The 17,980-nt window shown below is 31.5% G+C and overlaps 1 protein-coding gene across 3 annotated transcripts in view; it reads left to right on the forward strand.

Annotated features, from left to right (window-relative positions):
- The first annotated feature begins 3,122 nt into the window (after positions 1 to 3,122).
- LOC136980710 (protein phosphatase 1 regulatory subunit 12B-like) overlaps positions 3,123 to 17,980 on the forward strand; it is a 65,518-nt gene continuing 50,660 nt past the window's right edge. For 2 of the 3 annotated variants that reach the window (XM_067276899.1, XM_067276901.1), the window contains exons 1-2: positions 3,124 to 3,533; positions 3,889 to 4,019. In XM_067276899.1, the coding sequence (XP_067133000.1) occupies positions 3,282 to 3,533; positions 3,889 to 4,019 (383 nt within the window). In that variant the 5' untranslated portion in view covers positions 3,124 to 3,281. Of the gene's footprint in view, positions 3,534 to 3,888; positions 4,020 to 17,980 lie in introns of all 3 variants that reach the window. The other variant, XM_067276900.1, reaches the window with a different exon arrangement.

Here is a 17,980-nt window from a genome sequence, read left to right on the forward strand (position 1 = left end):
CGGGCTGTTTCTTTATATTTTACTTTTCACAAACAATATGATAGATTCTTCTGCACCAAACTGTTCTAATAACAGCGGACATAAAATATATAATATATATATATATATTATAAATATATAGGCCTATATATTTTTTCTGCTTTCCAAGTGATGAAAAGCGTCGAAAAATATGACAAATAGGCAGATTGGACACCATTAATAAATTTGCTATTTTGTAATAAATTTTACGATTTCGTATTGATATTAATACAGGTTTATATATTGATGACATGTCTTGTATATCAGGTAAATTATTATTAATTTATAATTATATTTGTCAGAATAAATTAAGTATCTTAGGCCTAATCAATTTATCAATCATATCTAAAACACTAAAAGTTTATCAAATACTGCAAATTTATGATATTAATTACTTAATATCTATTTTTAATTCCTTTCTTTATTTCTATGTTGTTATTAATTAATATTTGAGAAATGCGGTAACTTATTTTTCTCTTAGTTTATGTGCAGCTGAAGTAATAAGTTCAGTATTGACATTTAAATTTTTTGAGCAATTACACAATTGATTTCACTGCTAAAATTAATCAAATTCTTAAAATATAATTTTTTCGTAGACAGTTTGGAAAAATTTTTAATTGTGAATCGTGTTATTAAAACCTAATAAATATAGAACATTTTTCTATAATCGGATTCTTATAATTCAAAAGTTCTCTTTGCATATTTGCATTTTAATTTAAAAAATAATATAAGTATCCCTTATGGAATTTTGACAAAATAGAAACAACCAGGTAGTCATTTGTAAGATCTTAGAGAATACTGCGAGAAACACAAAAGTTTATGTCCAATTTTTTCTTTAGTTTGCAAACATACATTCGTAATGACAGTCTTCCGTCGTTCTGATAAACTGTCACAAAACAGACGCCATGTTAATTCGGCCATGTTTCTTATGGTTCCTTCAATCAAGCTGATCCCTCCCACTATCGATCAAGAACGAAATCTTTTCACCTATAAGGGCGGGAAGGTAAGTCAGCGGGATTCGTCTCTGGCGGCACAAATCTCCAACTATTCAGATATGTTAATTTATGAATCTCCTTTACTTGATTCCCGACGAAAGTGCTCCAAGGTTTCTTTTTTTGCTAACTAACTCAATACAATCATTGAATCAGTCCGATAAAAGGTTCTTAATTAATGTAATAATATTGTGCGAGAGTGTAAATGTCACAATTTTTGTGTAAACCTCGAAGTTGTCGTTTTATGTTTTACTTCCAGGTTTAGAGGTTTTCTTTTTGTCTAGATGTAAATTTACAGGCGAGTTATATTTAGAGGTTTGTTTCTAAGGTCAATTAGGCTATTTCTTTATGTTATTAAAAATCTTTTGTTGTAAATTAATAAATTCAAAACCGAAAGTAAAACTTTCTTTTAATCAATTACCATTAAATAAAAGAAAAAAAAAAAAAAAAAACAGTAGACAGGATTGTTATCGAAGTTGCTAGGATTATGGATTTCTTCCAAAATTTAGGGAATTTAGATATAAATTATGGAAGAAAAGAATTTACAAAGTATTTTGAAAGTTAATTATGAATTGAAAATAAGAAAACTCTAAAATTTTGTTTTTCAAAGAAAAAAAAATTATCAAATTAGCTCATGAAAAGACAGGAACAGGAACACGTGAATGCAAATGTTAATAGAAAATGTCAACATTTCAAATTATTTAAAGGAATTTTGAATTGTTGTAGGCACTTTTTTATCGTACAACTTTGCTTTCTTTCTATTGTTTTTACGCATCCACATAACATACAGCTATGAAAAGAAATATTGATATTCAATATATACAATATCAGTGTACTGTCTGTACATTTAAACATTGACGTATGTAAATTTTAGGCCTATAGGCGTAATATTTACAGTAATGTATTGTGTACATAAAAATAAGTGTCATTTAATTATATTTTTATGTTACTTCTAAATTAGTAATTTAATTTAGATAATTCAGAAAGCATGATATTGTCAAATTAGTATATAGAATAGTCTGTTATTTAGTAAATAATTACCTAAAAAATTTAATTATAATTTATAAATGCTTATATGAAATAATTAATTTTTATGATTCAAAAAGTTTTAAAATATAATGTTTGTAATTAAAATTGTTTAAATTGTTTACGAAAATAGAATCCGAGGGGAACATTTCGTTACGTAACAATCAGAGGAACTTTCAATTTTTACTTCTTACAATGAGGAAGGAGGCAGACCAAAAATAAATAAAAAATAATTATTTTGCGTATATTTGTAGATAATTTCTTATTTAAGTAATTTAAATAATAAATCGTTTAATTCTTTCGGGAATTTTTGTAATTTTAATTATTTTTCTGAATTTTATATTAGACGATCAGGATAGAATCGTGATTTGCTTTATTTGTAATACATTTTTGAACGAATTATGAGTAATCATAATTATACATTTTTAATAGAAATAAGATATCGGTTAAAAATCATCAGATTATTACAAATCGGCTTATTAAAATTGCTTTATTTAACAAGTTTCATACCAAGATACAGGTTGGAGGCTTATTCCAATGAAATGTTTATCCACGAAGTTAGTCAAGTGATTTATTCTAACAATTTCAATAAAATTGGTCAGTTTAGAAATTAAAGAAATCCTTATCGAAAATATTCCATTTTGACGAACATTTAGATTATATTTTTCGTTTTTATTTCCATTTATTTGCTTAGTTTTAACAGGAAGGAACACGAAAACATTTCGAAAATGTGTTATAGAGGAAAGTTTTCGAAAATACATTTTTTCCAGTTATTTTCTATGACTTACTCGACTTTTTCCGAACTGAAACTTCATATAGTCTATTACAGTAGTAAAGAAAGGAAACGTAACAAAATATTTCGAATTGTTTCTTTAATAAAATCGAAATTAATATATATACAACGTATTTTGGTTGTATTTGAAAAGAAATAAAGTAAATAAAGTTGAAAGTTTTCTTGGAGACAAAAGACGTGTTGTAAAAGGAGTAACCGGAAACTTTTGCCGAGATTCCCAGATCAGATGATTCTGAAGTCGAGAGAGTGAGCGGATGGAGCCAAACTTCCTCTCCTTTTCGGATAAAGCGGTGAGCGCGCGCGAATTTAAAGTCGCGTGTGGGGAGAGAAAAGAGCCGAGAAGCGGCGCGTCGGAGGCAGGAAAGTAGCGGAGGATTGGCTGTCGTCCGAGTCTGGAGCGGGGAGAGTCTTCGCCGAGTCTGATGGAAAGGAGGTAGCCGAGACAGACAAAGATGCCTCTGGAAGGTCGGTTGCTTAGCGCCTTCGTTAAGAGGGCCGAACAACTTAAAAAATGGCAGGACTCGGAGACCAACCGCACTCCGGCCGACGTACCTCGGCACCGTCCCAGCCGGATCAAATTTCCCGACGGATGCGTCTTCCTATCCGCCTGCGCCGCCGGAGATAAGGAGGAGGTGAAGCATCTGCTGGACGGCGGAGCCGACGTCGACACCGTCAACGTGGACGGATTAACGGCACTGCACCAGGTAAGAAGCCGCCCACTTGCCCGGTAGTTTCGTCATCCGGCACTTCCGGTCGAAGGGTAGCATTCGGAAGCCCAGATAGACCGCGATGGTCATAATTTACCAGTATTTCGGGGCGGAGAGTCTTCGGGCGGCATTATTTTCGCTCGGCATCCATTCGAATAACAGAAATGCCGCCCAGAAATAGAAACGTTGCGCCATCCACACTAAAATCCTAGGAACTATTTTCGTTTTGGTTTCGTCACGCGACAACCACATTGTGCCCCGCGTTTGTTTTGCTTGGACCCGGTACGCCGGGTGGGGAACCCTGCGTGGATCAGGTTGTCGAGTGCCATGACCGACGTCCGTTTTTTTTCAGGCATGCATCGACAACAATTTGGATATGGTCGAGTTCCTGGTGGAGGAGGGAGCCAACGTCGACAAGCAGGACAACGAGGGCTGGACCCCCCTTCATGCCGCCGTTTCCTGCGGATCAGTTGCCATCACAGAGTAAGTTACTCCGTGAGTCATTGTTTAAGTAGACGGACGTTTCCTACCTGGATGCGAAAAATCATTTAGCCCATTCCGGTGACATATAAAAAGGCTTAATCGAACTCTATTAATTTTTATTTCGTCCAAATTATTCTACGGATCAACTGATGCGCTTCGTTATCCACACACAATAACGTTATTCATCCATCCAATAATTTATTTGCGAAAATTTTTAGGTGATATAAATATAAATGCCAAGTTATAAATATCAAATGAGAAATGGTAATTCTGTACTATTTTCCTTTTCATTCTCTGCAGCTTATTCTTCTGAGAAGAAAGAACAATTAAATAATGTTGGCCACAAACACTATAAATAGATTCTCTGTTTCTCATTAAAATTGAAGGGCCCATTTATCTTTTTAGTTATTGGTGTGGCATTTATACTCGTTTCCTTATTGGCAAAACTAATTTATGACAAGGAATACATATAAAATACTTAAAAATTCAATATATCATACGTTCCTTACACTTGTGCTACGAACTGCTATAACATCTGTAATTTAACTTGTTCCTGTATCATTTCGTTATAATAATGCAAGACATGTCTATATTCACTTTATTTCAAATGAGTTTTACGGTTTTGATAAATAAGCCTATTTAAATCACAACAAACTCGACAAAATTAAATAATATTGCGATTAACAAAACAATATATAATTTACTAAATTATTAAATATTATTTTTATCTTAAACGTTTACAACTGGATAATTTTTTACGCGTGAAAATTGTGACATTTTTATGTCTGTGGAATATATTCGAGCTTCGAATTTATAACTCATATTCAGCATAAATTGAAATTTTCTACACTGAAAGAGCTAAAATCAATTGCGGTTGTAAACTCAGAAGTTATGTGGTTTTTCGGTTTTTTTTCCCAACATTTAAAATCGGTATTAGAAAGAAGAAAATGAGAAATTAATTATAAAAATGAAAGTTATTTGAAATTTAAAAATTAGTCGTAAGTTAGTCGTAGTTAAATTGGTTGTAGTGGTAAATAAAAAAGTGCCATGACGCTATTCGGCGCCCCGAGTTTGAATTGCCACTGTCTATAGAGAGGTTTCAAGTCGCATGTCACGTGATAAAACACACGTTTGCTCCGCCCATTCGCCATTTTTGTGGTAGTTTTCGCTCGCTTAGCTTGCACGTGGTCTGTTATTCGACGTCTTTTTTTAGTTTAAACGTACAAAAATACTGCAGTTCTATTATCATGGATTAAGTTAAAAAAGATTCTTTTCTTGCGGGCTATTCTAGCGGTCTAACAGGACGAGATGCAGCTCTGTACGAAGAGAAAATTTCGTTATTTCAAGGCGATCCATACGAAGCCAGTTTATCAGACTTCGTCGTAGATCAAGAGTTGTGGCCGAAAGTAGAATTTGGTGACATTATAAACTATTTGGTTTTGACAACAAATTTCTACACCCTGTCACAAATGAAAGCTTATAAATCTTTAGAGGCCCATAACTATTTAACAAGTGGCTGGGTTTCTCCTGATATAAAAGTAAAAGTAATGAATAACAGCGAAGTAATATTGCTTGGAAAGATATGTTTTCTTTTGTTTGTTTAAACTCGTGTTTTTACGTATTTCTTAACTAAGAATTTTTGTCTGAAAGTAAAAGTCTAATTAAAAACAGCTGTGGAAATTTTTTAATTCAAATTGTTCAGTACCTTTATTTTCTAGTTGAAACTAGCATATAATAAGCCTACTTGCTTTTAGTTTTAACGTGTAATGTTTATAAGTTTGCACTAGCTAAAGCCTGAAATTACATTAGTTATTCGTTTATAAATGCACTATACCTAACTAAATTAATATAAGCAAATCAGTAAACTCTTTTAGGTTTTAAAATATAACTTAGTGTTTATTAACGTAAATATTGAAATGAAATGTTTCTGACAAACTCTTGTATTGATATTCACTTTATTCGTAACGAAATTTTTCCGGTTAATTCTCGAGAGCCATGCAGTTTGCCTTCGTCGTGAAAGCTCCTCAGTTTGGGATCCTTGATGACAAATAATGCCGGGAATTTTAAAAAAATGATGTTCCTTTGTTCTTGAGTGAACTAGCATTACACCCAATTACACAACAAATCACCATAGTGATATTCGCGACGAAAAAAAACAACACAAGAACTCCAGTTAAAGCGCACGCGAACACACACAAAACGTAAACAAGTCACAAACAGTCACAAAGATGGCGCTGGACAATTGCGCATGCTCATGACGTCACTCGTGATGTCGACATGAAACCTCTCGTATGGGCAAAGCTCAGCTGTGTGGCGCAATATCTGCAAATGGCTTAAATGCAACAAAAATCAGCACAAAAACTGTGCAAGATGTAATTATTCTCAGTTTTTGGCTAAGATACACAGTCTAAAATCCAACCAAGATGTTCACAAAGTAAAAGGGCTTCGCCCTAGTTAAAAAAAAAAAAAAAATGTACTATACCAGGGCACCGCAATGGTACGCCCTGGCAGACTATAGTATACTGATTTAGATACATTTATTTGATATAATTTAGCATAGAAACACAATGTATGTTTATAAACTGTAAAACCAGATACTACACGGTATTTCTACAAACAAGCTTACGGCTTAAACCGCCGTATACCGTGTACTGCACCTCGGCATCTATTTCAGAATAAACGTTCCATTCAAAAACGTCAAGAAAGACCGATATTTCCTTATTTTTACCGGCGTAAAGTTTAAATTTTTAAGATATTTTTGTGCCCGTTTATGCTTAATACTAATATTAATAATACGTCATAGATAGTTAGTTAGTCTAATTAGTCGATAACTGCAAGATCATAAAATGTTGTAGTTTAAAATCATTGATAGGGTCGCTTTTGTTTACTTTTCGTAGGTTTGATAATTCTTACCAAGGGGCAAGATGTTTATTTTTCGTTTTTTTGTGTGTGTATGAAAACATTAACATTATTGAATAGCCAACCATTGTTTTATTATGCTTTTTATTCAATTTTTATATAAATTTTCCATCATTTTATAGAAAAATGTAGAAAGGGTTTCACTTATAAGAGTTTTCTAAAACTTTAGCAAAGCGATAAAAATTATTTATTCATTAAATTATGCAATTAATATTTGTAGTAATACGAAATATTAAAGCTCCGAATATCTTTTTCTTTACGTTCAATTAATTAGGACTTTTTCCTAATATGTTTTTACAAATTGTTTTAACTAATTATTTATATCAATAAATATAAATTCAGTCATCGATATAAATATTAATATTTATATATTAATAATTACAGAGTCATTTATATAAATAAATATCTTCTGAGAATGATTGATATCTATTAATATAATTAAGCACTTAGAGATAATTTTAAAAATAGTGCTTTAACTACACAAGTCTTCTTTTTCCACGAACTTCATTTGATTTCTATAATAGCACTTTTTTTCCACTAAAATACCAGCAAATATGCCCGGTGTTGTCCCGATGAAAAGTAATAAAACAAAACATTAAAATTAAAGCTCTATTAGGAGTTCGGTTATTTTAGGCCAATTGAAATCAACAGTGGAGCTTTCAAATCCAGAAGAAGACTCTATAGTCTGAAATCATATTTAAGAATATGATTCGTGGACCGTGTAACACCTTTAATAATTATTACGAAATACTCAATTATACAGGGTGTCCGGCTTAAAGATTTCATAAAAGGAAAGAGCATAAATTGAAAACATATCACAATTTACTGAAAAATTGTCTTCTAGCACAAAAACTTTGGAAGATTTCTTTTTACACTCATAAATACTTCTATATGTGCACCAAGAGAGGCGATTCAAATGTCCGACTTGTATTCCAGTTCGACCACGTATTCAATAACATGTGACATTGTCGATAACCTTACAAATTGTGGGTCTGAGATCATTCAAGATGTACAGTACGATTCATTTGATTATTCATAAAATCTTACAAGAAAAACTCTAGTGGGGTAAGGACCACTCTACCGTCTGGAACCTTTATTTAGATATTGTTTTATCTAAATCGAAAAATGGGATGGAGCCTCATCTTATTGAAAAATGGTGTCGGAAGGAAGTTGAGGGATGGCATAAGTTGCAGTAGGTCCAAATAACTTGCTCCATTCCTTGTGGCCTATCACCTGGTCCTTCGTTAACGTGTATCTATCTTGCCATCTTGTGCAAGTGCTAGTAACTGCAGCGCAAGTTATGGTAATTCTCACAAATGGCCACAAATGTCAACATAAAGTACACACCGACTTCCAGTCTGAATGAATAAAACGCAAGTTATAAATTTTCCTTATGTTAATCCTCTAAGCTGTACACCCTGTATAATTGAGCATTTCGTAATAATTATTGAAGGCGTTACACGGTTTACAAATCATATTCTTAGATATGATTCAGACTACAAAGTCGTCTTCTTTATTTGAAAGCTCTGCTGAAATAATACATTAAACTTAAATTATCGTAAAGTTAAAAGGAATGAAATCACGGGATGTCCGTATTTTATGGTAGCATATATTTTTTGCAGGATCCTAGAAAGTAACTCTGAAAAATTTGGACCAGATCGGTAAAAGCGAACATAGAGGCAGGCAAGACAAGCATTCTATTTTAAATGCACCCCAGGCTGAAAGTGTGGAATCAGACTGAGAACACAGTTTATTATCAAGATCATAATGAAAAGAAAATCAAGTTAAATATGTCAATCATGGTTATCTTGTATACTTATTACCGAGTTCAAATGAACAACCAAATTAACTGGAAGTTTCTATTAATGCTCATTGCAAATACTAATCTAGAAATAATTATGGAATCGCCTAACAACGGGTTAATTCGCCTGGAAAAAGTTTGAAATCAGATGCACGTAGTCGCAATCCTTAGCGAATAACATCTACTTTGACACGAATTACTGTTATGATACGTGCAGACAGAGTGTATTTGCAGTAATCTTATGACTTACAATTTATTCATACAGTAGCTACTACCAAAATGATTTATAGTAAACTGCCGAAATCTATTAATATGACCATGTTTCGCCAAACTTGCTAATAAACAAATACATGCAGATAATTCCTGTTTAGTTGTTAGAGCATGCCTCCACTTGTTGCTTCAACTTCGACCAGAGATTTGCAATCGGATTAAGGTAGGCTGTTTGATTAACTTATTATGGAGATGAGCGGTTTCTGTAGGCAATCTCTCACAAGATTCGATCGGTGACAGGGCGCATTATTATCCTGAAGTAGGTCATCGTTGTTATTCTCAAACAAGTTTTTTAATAGATGGTATAAGAAATTCATCCAGATCTTTACGTAAACAGCTGAATTAACTGTTGTCTTCACGATGTCCACTTCTACACCGTTTCCTGACATACATCCCTATACAAGAAGTGACATAGTTTGCTTGAACGTGAGTGTTACGCATATCTTCTTGTATTGTTTATTTTCACGTCTCTAGACAAACGTGCCGTCATCGTCACCATGTCCAACGCATATACGTGTCTTGTCAAGCGGAGTGAAAACTACATGCTCAACATGGTCTGTTGCTCTATTTTGATGTCACAAAACATGTTATCCGACAAAGAAGTTGGCCAACATTGGTTTTTCCGAAAGTTTGGTAAACACGACAACTTGTTGCCATCAACAACAAACCAATCAGCGAATGTCTCGGATGAAACTAACGCCAATTTATGAGTAGAGAATAGCCACATCCGCCATCTTATTATTTTTATCTTTTTCTTCGTCTTCGATTGCCAATAAAAAGTGAAAGCAGCAGGTTTCTTGACGTAGGCAGCAATTTTTGTTTGGAAATGCTATATCACGTGATTAGTTGTCGAAGGAAAATGTTATGTTGTGTTCTCTCTCTACATCGCGTCAAACAACAAACCCGCCAACCCCGTCGTCCAGCAAAATCGTGTAGTGTTTGCTCAACTCCACTAGACAGAAGAATAGTCGACTTCTCTAAGACTATTTTCCTTTAGCCCATTCCAGTCACAACTTTTTCGTCTTGTTATTAGTGCAGGCTTCTCTTTTGCTTTTCTAATCCGATACCATATTTCATGAATTTTATTCCTGACATTCTTGCTCACACACTTGTCCTTATCGCTTCACATCGATTTCATTTGTAGCAAAGTATATTTGCGATGTCGTTGACAAATCCTTCTTTACAGTTATCTCGTCGTGCAGTTGTCTTCATTCTGTCAATTGTGCCCCTTCCCCATACAAACAGGAAAAAAAACCTTTCAACGTTTTTGCATTTCTCGACGTTTCAAGATTCATTGAGTCTAAAAATGTAAAAATTTTGAGGGAGTCATTTTTTGACCAATCATTATACTTTTCCTCTGTTATATATAAGTCGGGTAAGTAAAAATAATTCTGTAGTTACAAGTAGATTGAACATTCTAAGTAAATGACTCCGTATTTTTTCCATTATATATGCGATTCTACAATTATTTTCAGAATAATGTTCGCAATGAGCACTAGTAGAAACGATTGTTCATTTGGAGCTAGTGATACAGTCATTGGTGTATGCAGGAGGCAAACAACGCACTTGCCCCCGAGTTCAAGTAAAAAATTCCACAAGTCATAATGGTAAAAGTAATTGAGATATGTACAGTAACCTTACACTCTCGATCATGAGATGGCAACCTTATCCTATGGGTAAAAAAGGGCAATTGTCTGGGCTTCTACCAACAAGACTCTAAACAAATTTTTTACAAGAAAATATTTCCCCCAAAAAATTCCTCCGAAGAAAAAATGTCTAAATTCAACATTGTACATTGGGTCCCCTAATTCAAATTCACCTGGGCTTCATGACGTTACAACGTGCCAATGGCTTTGCCCACTGGAAAATTTCCTACGACCCATGAATACAGTTTATGTATGCAAAATAGCCACAAGTAACGTAGTTTACTTGATGTCTTCTTTCTTATATCTCCGATGATAAAATATTTTTGAGGTAAGTACCTATGTGTTCTCAGTCTGATTCTATACTTTTTGCCAGGAGCATATACGGCATAGATTATATAGTAACTAGATCCAAAACTGATCACAACTTGATAATTAAAATTAAATAAATTATAATAAAGTTTTATTAATTGTGAAAATTAAAGTATTATATATTAATATATTGAAACGCAGATGCTAGTTAAGACCAATTTTGCTTCCACTATAAAATTTTACGTATTTGGTTTCATTCTACTAAATTTAAACGTTTTTCTTATATTAATGTTATTTAAAATAAGTGTGATTTTGTAAGGAGATTTTCATTTTCTGCGGTTTAATTAGAACATGTTTTAAAAATAAAGCGGTTGAAGCCAAATCGAACTTCCAAGTAGATTTTGGCAAGTCAAGTTTAAACTGACTTATCTATCCTTTGATCGTTCATGAAACAACCGTTTTCAATGGATCAATTATATAACTCAATTTTTCGTTATTCAGATCCTCTCCTTAACAAAATTCGGATTTTTTTACAACTGTAACGTAAAATTATCAATTCTTAAAATCCTTTTATATTTAAAATGTAGTTATACAGAAATATTCAAGCTATTTATAGTTTAATTAATTATAAATATTATAATAAATAATAATTTCAATATATAATAAAAATTAAACATTGAAACTATTCTATTCAAATAGTTTTCCTATAAAAATTTGAAAAAATTGTAGACCTATAAATTCTCACAGTCGTCCGCCTGTCTGTCCGTTGTCTGTTTGTCTTTCCTTAAGCTCGAGAATGAAGACCAGATATGAAATTCAGCCAGATCCATATACCCAATTAGACAGATGAAAAACTATGGAAATATTAGGAGCAGGAGGCTCCGATTAACCATATAAGAACTTCCCATGCAAACCGGAAGTTATGTTATTTCATTTCAAAATCTATTTTCTCCCGAAAGAAGTTAGATGACCGGCACTACTCCATTGCTAACGGAAAAGTATTATGTACTGTACAGGGGCAAGACACTACTGATTTGAGGTGGAGAGCATATTTTAAGTTAAATAAATTAAAAATATGATTAAAAATCTCAGCCCGGCATTATGACGATGTAACAGTAAATAATGGCTCGTTCATTGTAACTGAATCACTTGGAAATCGTTAACTTTATCTGTAATAATATCGAACTATCGTTGTTATGTTTTATAAGTAATATTATTTAATAAAGAACTTTCTGCGTAAAATTTATGGATTCGAATCGATTTGTTTAGTTAACATCTACTTAAAATTAAATATCAGTTTAATGTTTTCAATTTTAAAATAATCGAACGTAGAATGTAAAACTTTTTACTGTACTTGCCTACATTCTAATTTGCAATATCGATTTGAAGATATCATACATAAATTGAATAACATCATATTCAATAATGGCTATTTTAGGACCTCCCCCAAAAATGCATAGAATATAAGGAAGCCATTAAATTTTACATATCTTAAACTACTTAGATTATTGTCAAAATATCAAAGTTGTTTCAATAACCGAAGTAAAAGTAATTAGTGATGATCCCATGGCCAAGGTGATAAAGATTTCAGTCTACCAGTCTGGGTGCTCAAGGTTTGAAATCGGGGTCGAGGGCCCAGCGAATTTTTCATTCTCGTATATCTTATCTCCCATTGTGGATCTGGCTGAATCCATGATGGATGTAGAAAAAGCCCTCTTCATGCCTACAAGACAAAAACACTTACAAATTTAAAATGAAAGTATATCGAAACGTGACTATTCCTTTCCTATTTTATGGGCGGTACAATTTTTTATTTTTGAGTCAGAGTCGCGACTTTATAACGTAAATCGCATCACAAAATAATCTCGTGAGCCACGACTGGGGTCATGCTTACGAAGTTTCATAAACGGCGAAGAGTGCATTCAATAGAGCAGGTGTTTTCGTGAGAAAATATATGTAATGCCCTTTTTTTTTAATTATGTCTTGCATTATACGTCTATTTTTCTATTCTGTAAATATATAAGCATATATGTTTTTACACTATTTCTTTATTTTATTGTAATTTAGGGGTTAAAAAAAAGAGAGTAAAAATGGATATATTCGAAAGATGGATAGGGTCAAGCGGTTTGAAACGACGTCAAATATGAAGGATTTTTAATTAAAACACTGTCGAATCATACAACAATATGTTTTGTGTGACGATACCGCCTATCGAAACAAACTTTTATTTTATTAAATGAAATCGGAAGTGACATAGGAACAGGAAAGAGGCCCGTATCGAACTAGGATTTCATTCTGGAAGAGCGTGGAGTGGACGGAACATTGTTTTAGTGGATCGGATGTTACTGCACATTTTATAATCAACAAACTAATTAGCTATTGATTTTCAGTAAGACATACAAGCGAAAAAAACATTTCGTCAAAACATGTAATTATTCGGCGAATAATTAATTCATATTTAAAGATACTATTAATAATGGTTGGTACAGATCACGCGTGTCCAAAGTGGCATGTAAGGAGAAATCATCTGATACACAACATATCATCTGGCACGTATATGATTTCGATTTATCATCTACCTTTTTCAATCATCCGTTTTTCAATCAATTTTTCAATCAATCCTTTTTTTACATTTATTCTAATTAAAGCATATTCGTTAATTTATTTAAGTATTGTTATTCGAAGTCTAAAACTTTGGCACGCATAAACGACTTTAAAGCTAAGTATGCTTATTATACGGCAGGCGAGCTCAAAAAAGTTCGCCATCCCCGGTATAGGTAGACTCGAATAAATTATTCCAGGCTTGACGGACGGGTGGGCGAGAAAATTTTAAGTAGGTTGGTGCTGTAAATATTTTAATATAAGAATATATTCAACTTCTGTTCGCGCTTTGATTTTATTAGAAGCTTCCAAATAGTCATGCACGATGTCAGACAACAATGTACTGTACAAGTAACATTATTAAACGATAGCCATTGCTTTAGCATAGAAACGCTGTGAATAAATTACTTGCAAGAAAAGTTCCTTAAAAATAATAATCCCTATTTGTGTTATTCATATTGTTTTTACGTTAAATCAGTGGTTTATTTGTACATAAAAATTTTTATTAAAATATGTGGATAATAGAGGAATTTCTATCGCTCATCGAACTGTTGTGACAGGGACGGCAGACTGGTGTGACTCATCTCGAAGAATAGAGAGGTCTTGTGAGAGCTCAATAAGAGAGTTTCATCGTAGGAAAAGTTTGTACTGGCCTATATGTTTCTTATTCGATCCTTTTTTAAATCGAAAATTGAATTATGTTACTATAACTCAGCCTAATGGCTTCACAATAAAATATTTTTTTATTATAAATAAGTTATGTTTCCATTGTGGGTTGATTTCGTATGTAATTTTTCACATTGAAGACGAGAGAAGGAACTTCTTTTTATGAATTATTATTTTGCATCTAACTCCTATTAAAACTTTATTCTTTTCTATTTAGAGTTTCACTGGCTCTGACTCTGCATGGATTCTGGAACACAGGAGAATGCTCTTTAACAGTTATAATATTAATAATTTGTTTATGATTATATTAAAAATTATATTAAGTATTATTTTGTTTATATAAAAAATTTAAACTTTTAAATATAGGGTAAACTCAATTCATGTATGAACCAGTATGAGCAATTCGAACAACACTAACGATATGAATACGCTATTTAAAAACATAGCTTATATAGTATCGAATAAAAGCAAAAACTACCGTATTTTGGAATGTATCAAAATAATGGTTCGATTTAATTAAACATATTTCTCTAAAATAATAATAACAGTATTACCGGATAATCAATAGTGAGAAATTTTCCTGCCGTAGTCAGACATTTTGATTCGAATTGAAAGCGCTGAATGCGTAAGAGTATCAAAAGATGACCCACCCGATGAAAGAAGCAGCTCCAGACAATGAACGAACAAAATAGTTGCAGAGTGTAGTAGATTACTAAACATCTTATTCAACTGAGATGTAGCCATCCGAATTTCAAAAACAATGAGTATGCTTGATTCATTTCTATACAACTTAGAACAAAGTCCAAGGCTTCAGTTAGTAAACGAAATATTTATTTATTTTGTAAAATTTAATTTAATCATTATTCTTAAAACATCATTTTATGATCTCTTATGCTAATTCTTCCTATTACAGTATTAGATTCTTTATATAAAGCGATGAATAATAAAGTGGAAGTTTCATGTTTTACGAGGCATAGACAAACTTGGATTTGCGAGACAGACCCCTTTCATATAAGTTGATATAATATAGGTCAGTATCATAAGATACTTGAAATTGTACAAAATATAGGATCCTAATTAGTACTGGATCAATCCAGAGTATATAAACATATATTTGGCGTGTCTAAGTACTTTACAACTGTAAGATTCCTAAGCAAAACTGCCAGTATTAGGGTGATTTATGTTCTGTACAGCACCTACTGTGCTTCTGTATTATTGTACAATACTTATTTTCATTACACACATTATTAATATAAGTGGTATTTCATGTTATCTTAATACAGTATCTCATTAAATTTATCTTTGCCATACTAACTTTATAAAACGTATTTTTTCGTATTTCTGTTCAAAAAATGCGACGGCCGAGGCGGTTTAGATGTCAGCCTACTTCTCTGGGGATCCGGATTAAAAAACTCCAGGAAATTTTAAGGTGGACCTGAGCCGTATATGTTGATACTTGCTTGCTACTATTGTAAGCTTATCCCAACTCACGATGGGTATGGAAAAAATACCTTCTTAGTGTTTGCAATGCGGAGAGTTTTTTTTTTTTTTTTTGTTTAAATTCAAATAATGCTTGAAATAAAAATCTATTTATTACTTATTAAATATTGTGTTGATAATTTGTTGAAAAATAGAGCAATTTTTAATAGTGTTATTCTAAAATAACTTAAATTTAAAAAGGACATGCAAATAGAAGTATTTATAACACATTGAGGAAGATAAGTTTTTCAATCAATACCATTAGAAATCTATGATATAATCTAATTTATAACATTATTAATTCAGGTTATATTTTATATGTTATAATTCTCTATTGTAATAAATTACAGAAAAAAATATTAAAAAGTATTAATACATTTTTTAAATTCTCACATTTAAATTAATGCCAAGTTAAAAAAATATATAAATTATTTATTTAGCGCCAAGATTCTTGGAACATTTTATGCAAGTAGAAAATTTTCGAGCATTTTTTTAGGTGTCGTTTCAAAACAATGAAACGTTTTCTCTTCTGAATCGAAGCGTGTCTTGTTGAAACCGAACTGTCAGCCAAATGTGTCTAAAACTTTATAGTCGTAAAATTGTTTTGAAAAATTGTAAGCCATATAATGATAGGTCTATTAGTAACTTTTTTCATCTGCATTAGTTTTTTATACGGAAATATTTTTAGGAGATAAAAGAAACAATCAACAAGCCTATATTTAGGCAATAATGTCACATTAATCACCTTTAGTCTACAAAAAATAATTTTGTATTTTCTAGAGGAATTTTGATAAAAATTAAAACCATATTTAATTAATATTTCTTATCAAGATGGCTTAAATTCAAATAATAAGAATGTAGTTCCAATTCTAACTTCTAAACAATTTATTAATAATGATTTACAACTGAAAATAGCGCAAAACATTTTAAACTTATTTCATTTTGAATAATTTGTATAAATGATTTTATAACTAAAATTTAATGTGTAATAAGCTGTTTGAAAATCTCTTTCCTTCTATATATTAACTCTATGACAAGAACAACATATACTGTATAAGAATTTATCTTATAATTTGCCATTTGTACAACTAATTAAAAATTAGTTGTATTAATTAGTTAAACATAAAAAATTTAAGTATAAAATTACACTTAATAAAAATAGTAAATGAGTTAATAACGATGGTATATAAAAAGTAGAATAGAACTCTTATTGATTTGTATACCTTCATTTAAGTTATTTCCTATATATTTGCACTAGAATTGCCTTCTCTATAAATTATTAGAATGATTTTATTGCAATAATTGATGGCGTAAAATTTGAATTTGTCTTTTTTATAATCTTATTATCATATACGTGCTTATTTATATTTATTATAATTTATAAATAATTTTAAACAAATTGATATTCGTTTTAAAATATTGAGTGTATGTAATATCACTTACAATATAAAACAATTAACTAGATTTTAGTAAAATTTATTATTTCAAGTATAAATTAATTTAATGGAAATTTTTCAATATTGGATATATATGAAATTCGACCAATGATAAGATTTAACGAAACTTACTTTGAAATTGAGAATAATTATCATCATCATCATCCTTTATTGTCTAATGGGAATTTCTTCCCTATTACAAGGGGGTTACATTTACAATATTTATTTGCTTTTTTACTTTACAATACTCTTTGATTTTATTAATTTACACCTGTTTTTCCGCGGATACATTCCAAACATTTTTATTTTGCATCTTACAATCTTATTACTCTTTTTCATTAATAATAACATATTTTAATACTTCCTTAGTGTTGATTAGTTTATTTTTGTAAATGTCAATTATTTTACCAAAATAGTTATAACTTTTATAAGTCTTTTTTACTTGTTTTGTTGAAGTTTTTTAACAGTTCTATTAGCGAGTAGCCAAAATTGAGAATAATTATTAACCACGTCAATTGTTTTTATTACGAAGACGGAACAAAATATGATGACAATTATTTATTGTGACGTCGTCACAATGCCGGGCTGCAATTTTTAATCATATTTTTAATTTATTTCATCTAAAATATGCTCTCCACCTCTTGCCTCTGTACATCATACTTTTTCTTTAACAATAGAGTAGTGACGATCGTCTATCTAATACCTTTCAGGGAAACATTTTTGAATTTAAATAACATCACTTCTGGTTATCATTGAAAGTTTGCATATAGTCAGTGGTGATATTCGAAATATTTAACAAGGGGTTCGCTAGCAGAAAATTTTTCCCTGACAATC

Source organism: Centruroides vittatus, unplaced genomic scaffold (genome assembly GCF_030686945.1).
Source record: "Centruroides vittatus isolate TY-2023 unplaced genomic scaffold, ASM3068694v2 contig_717, whole genome shotgun sequence".
Lineage (NCBI taxonomy): Eukaryota > Metazoa > Arthropoda > Arachnida > Scorpiones > Buthidae > Centruroides > Centruroides vittatus.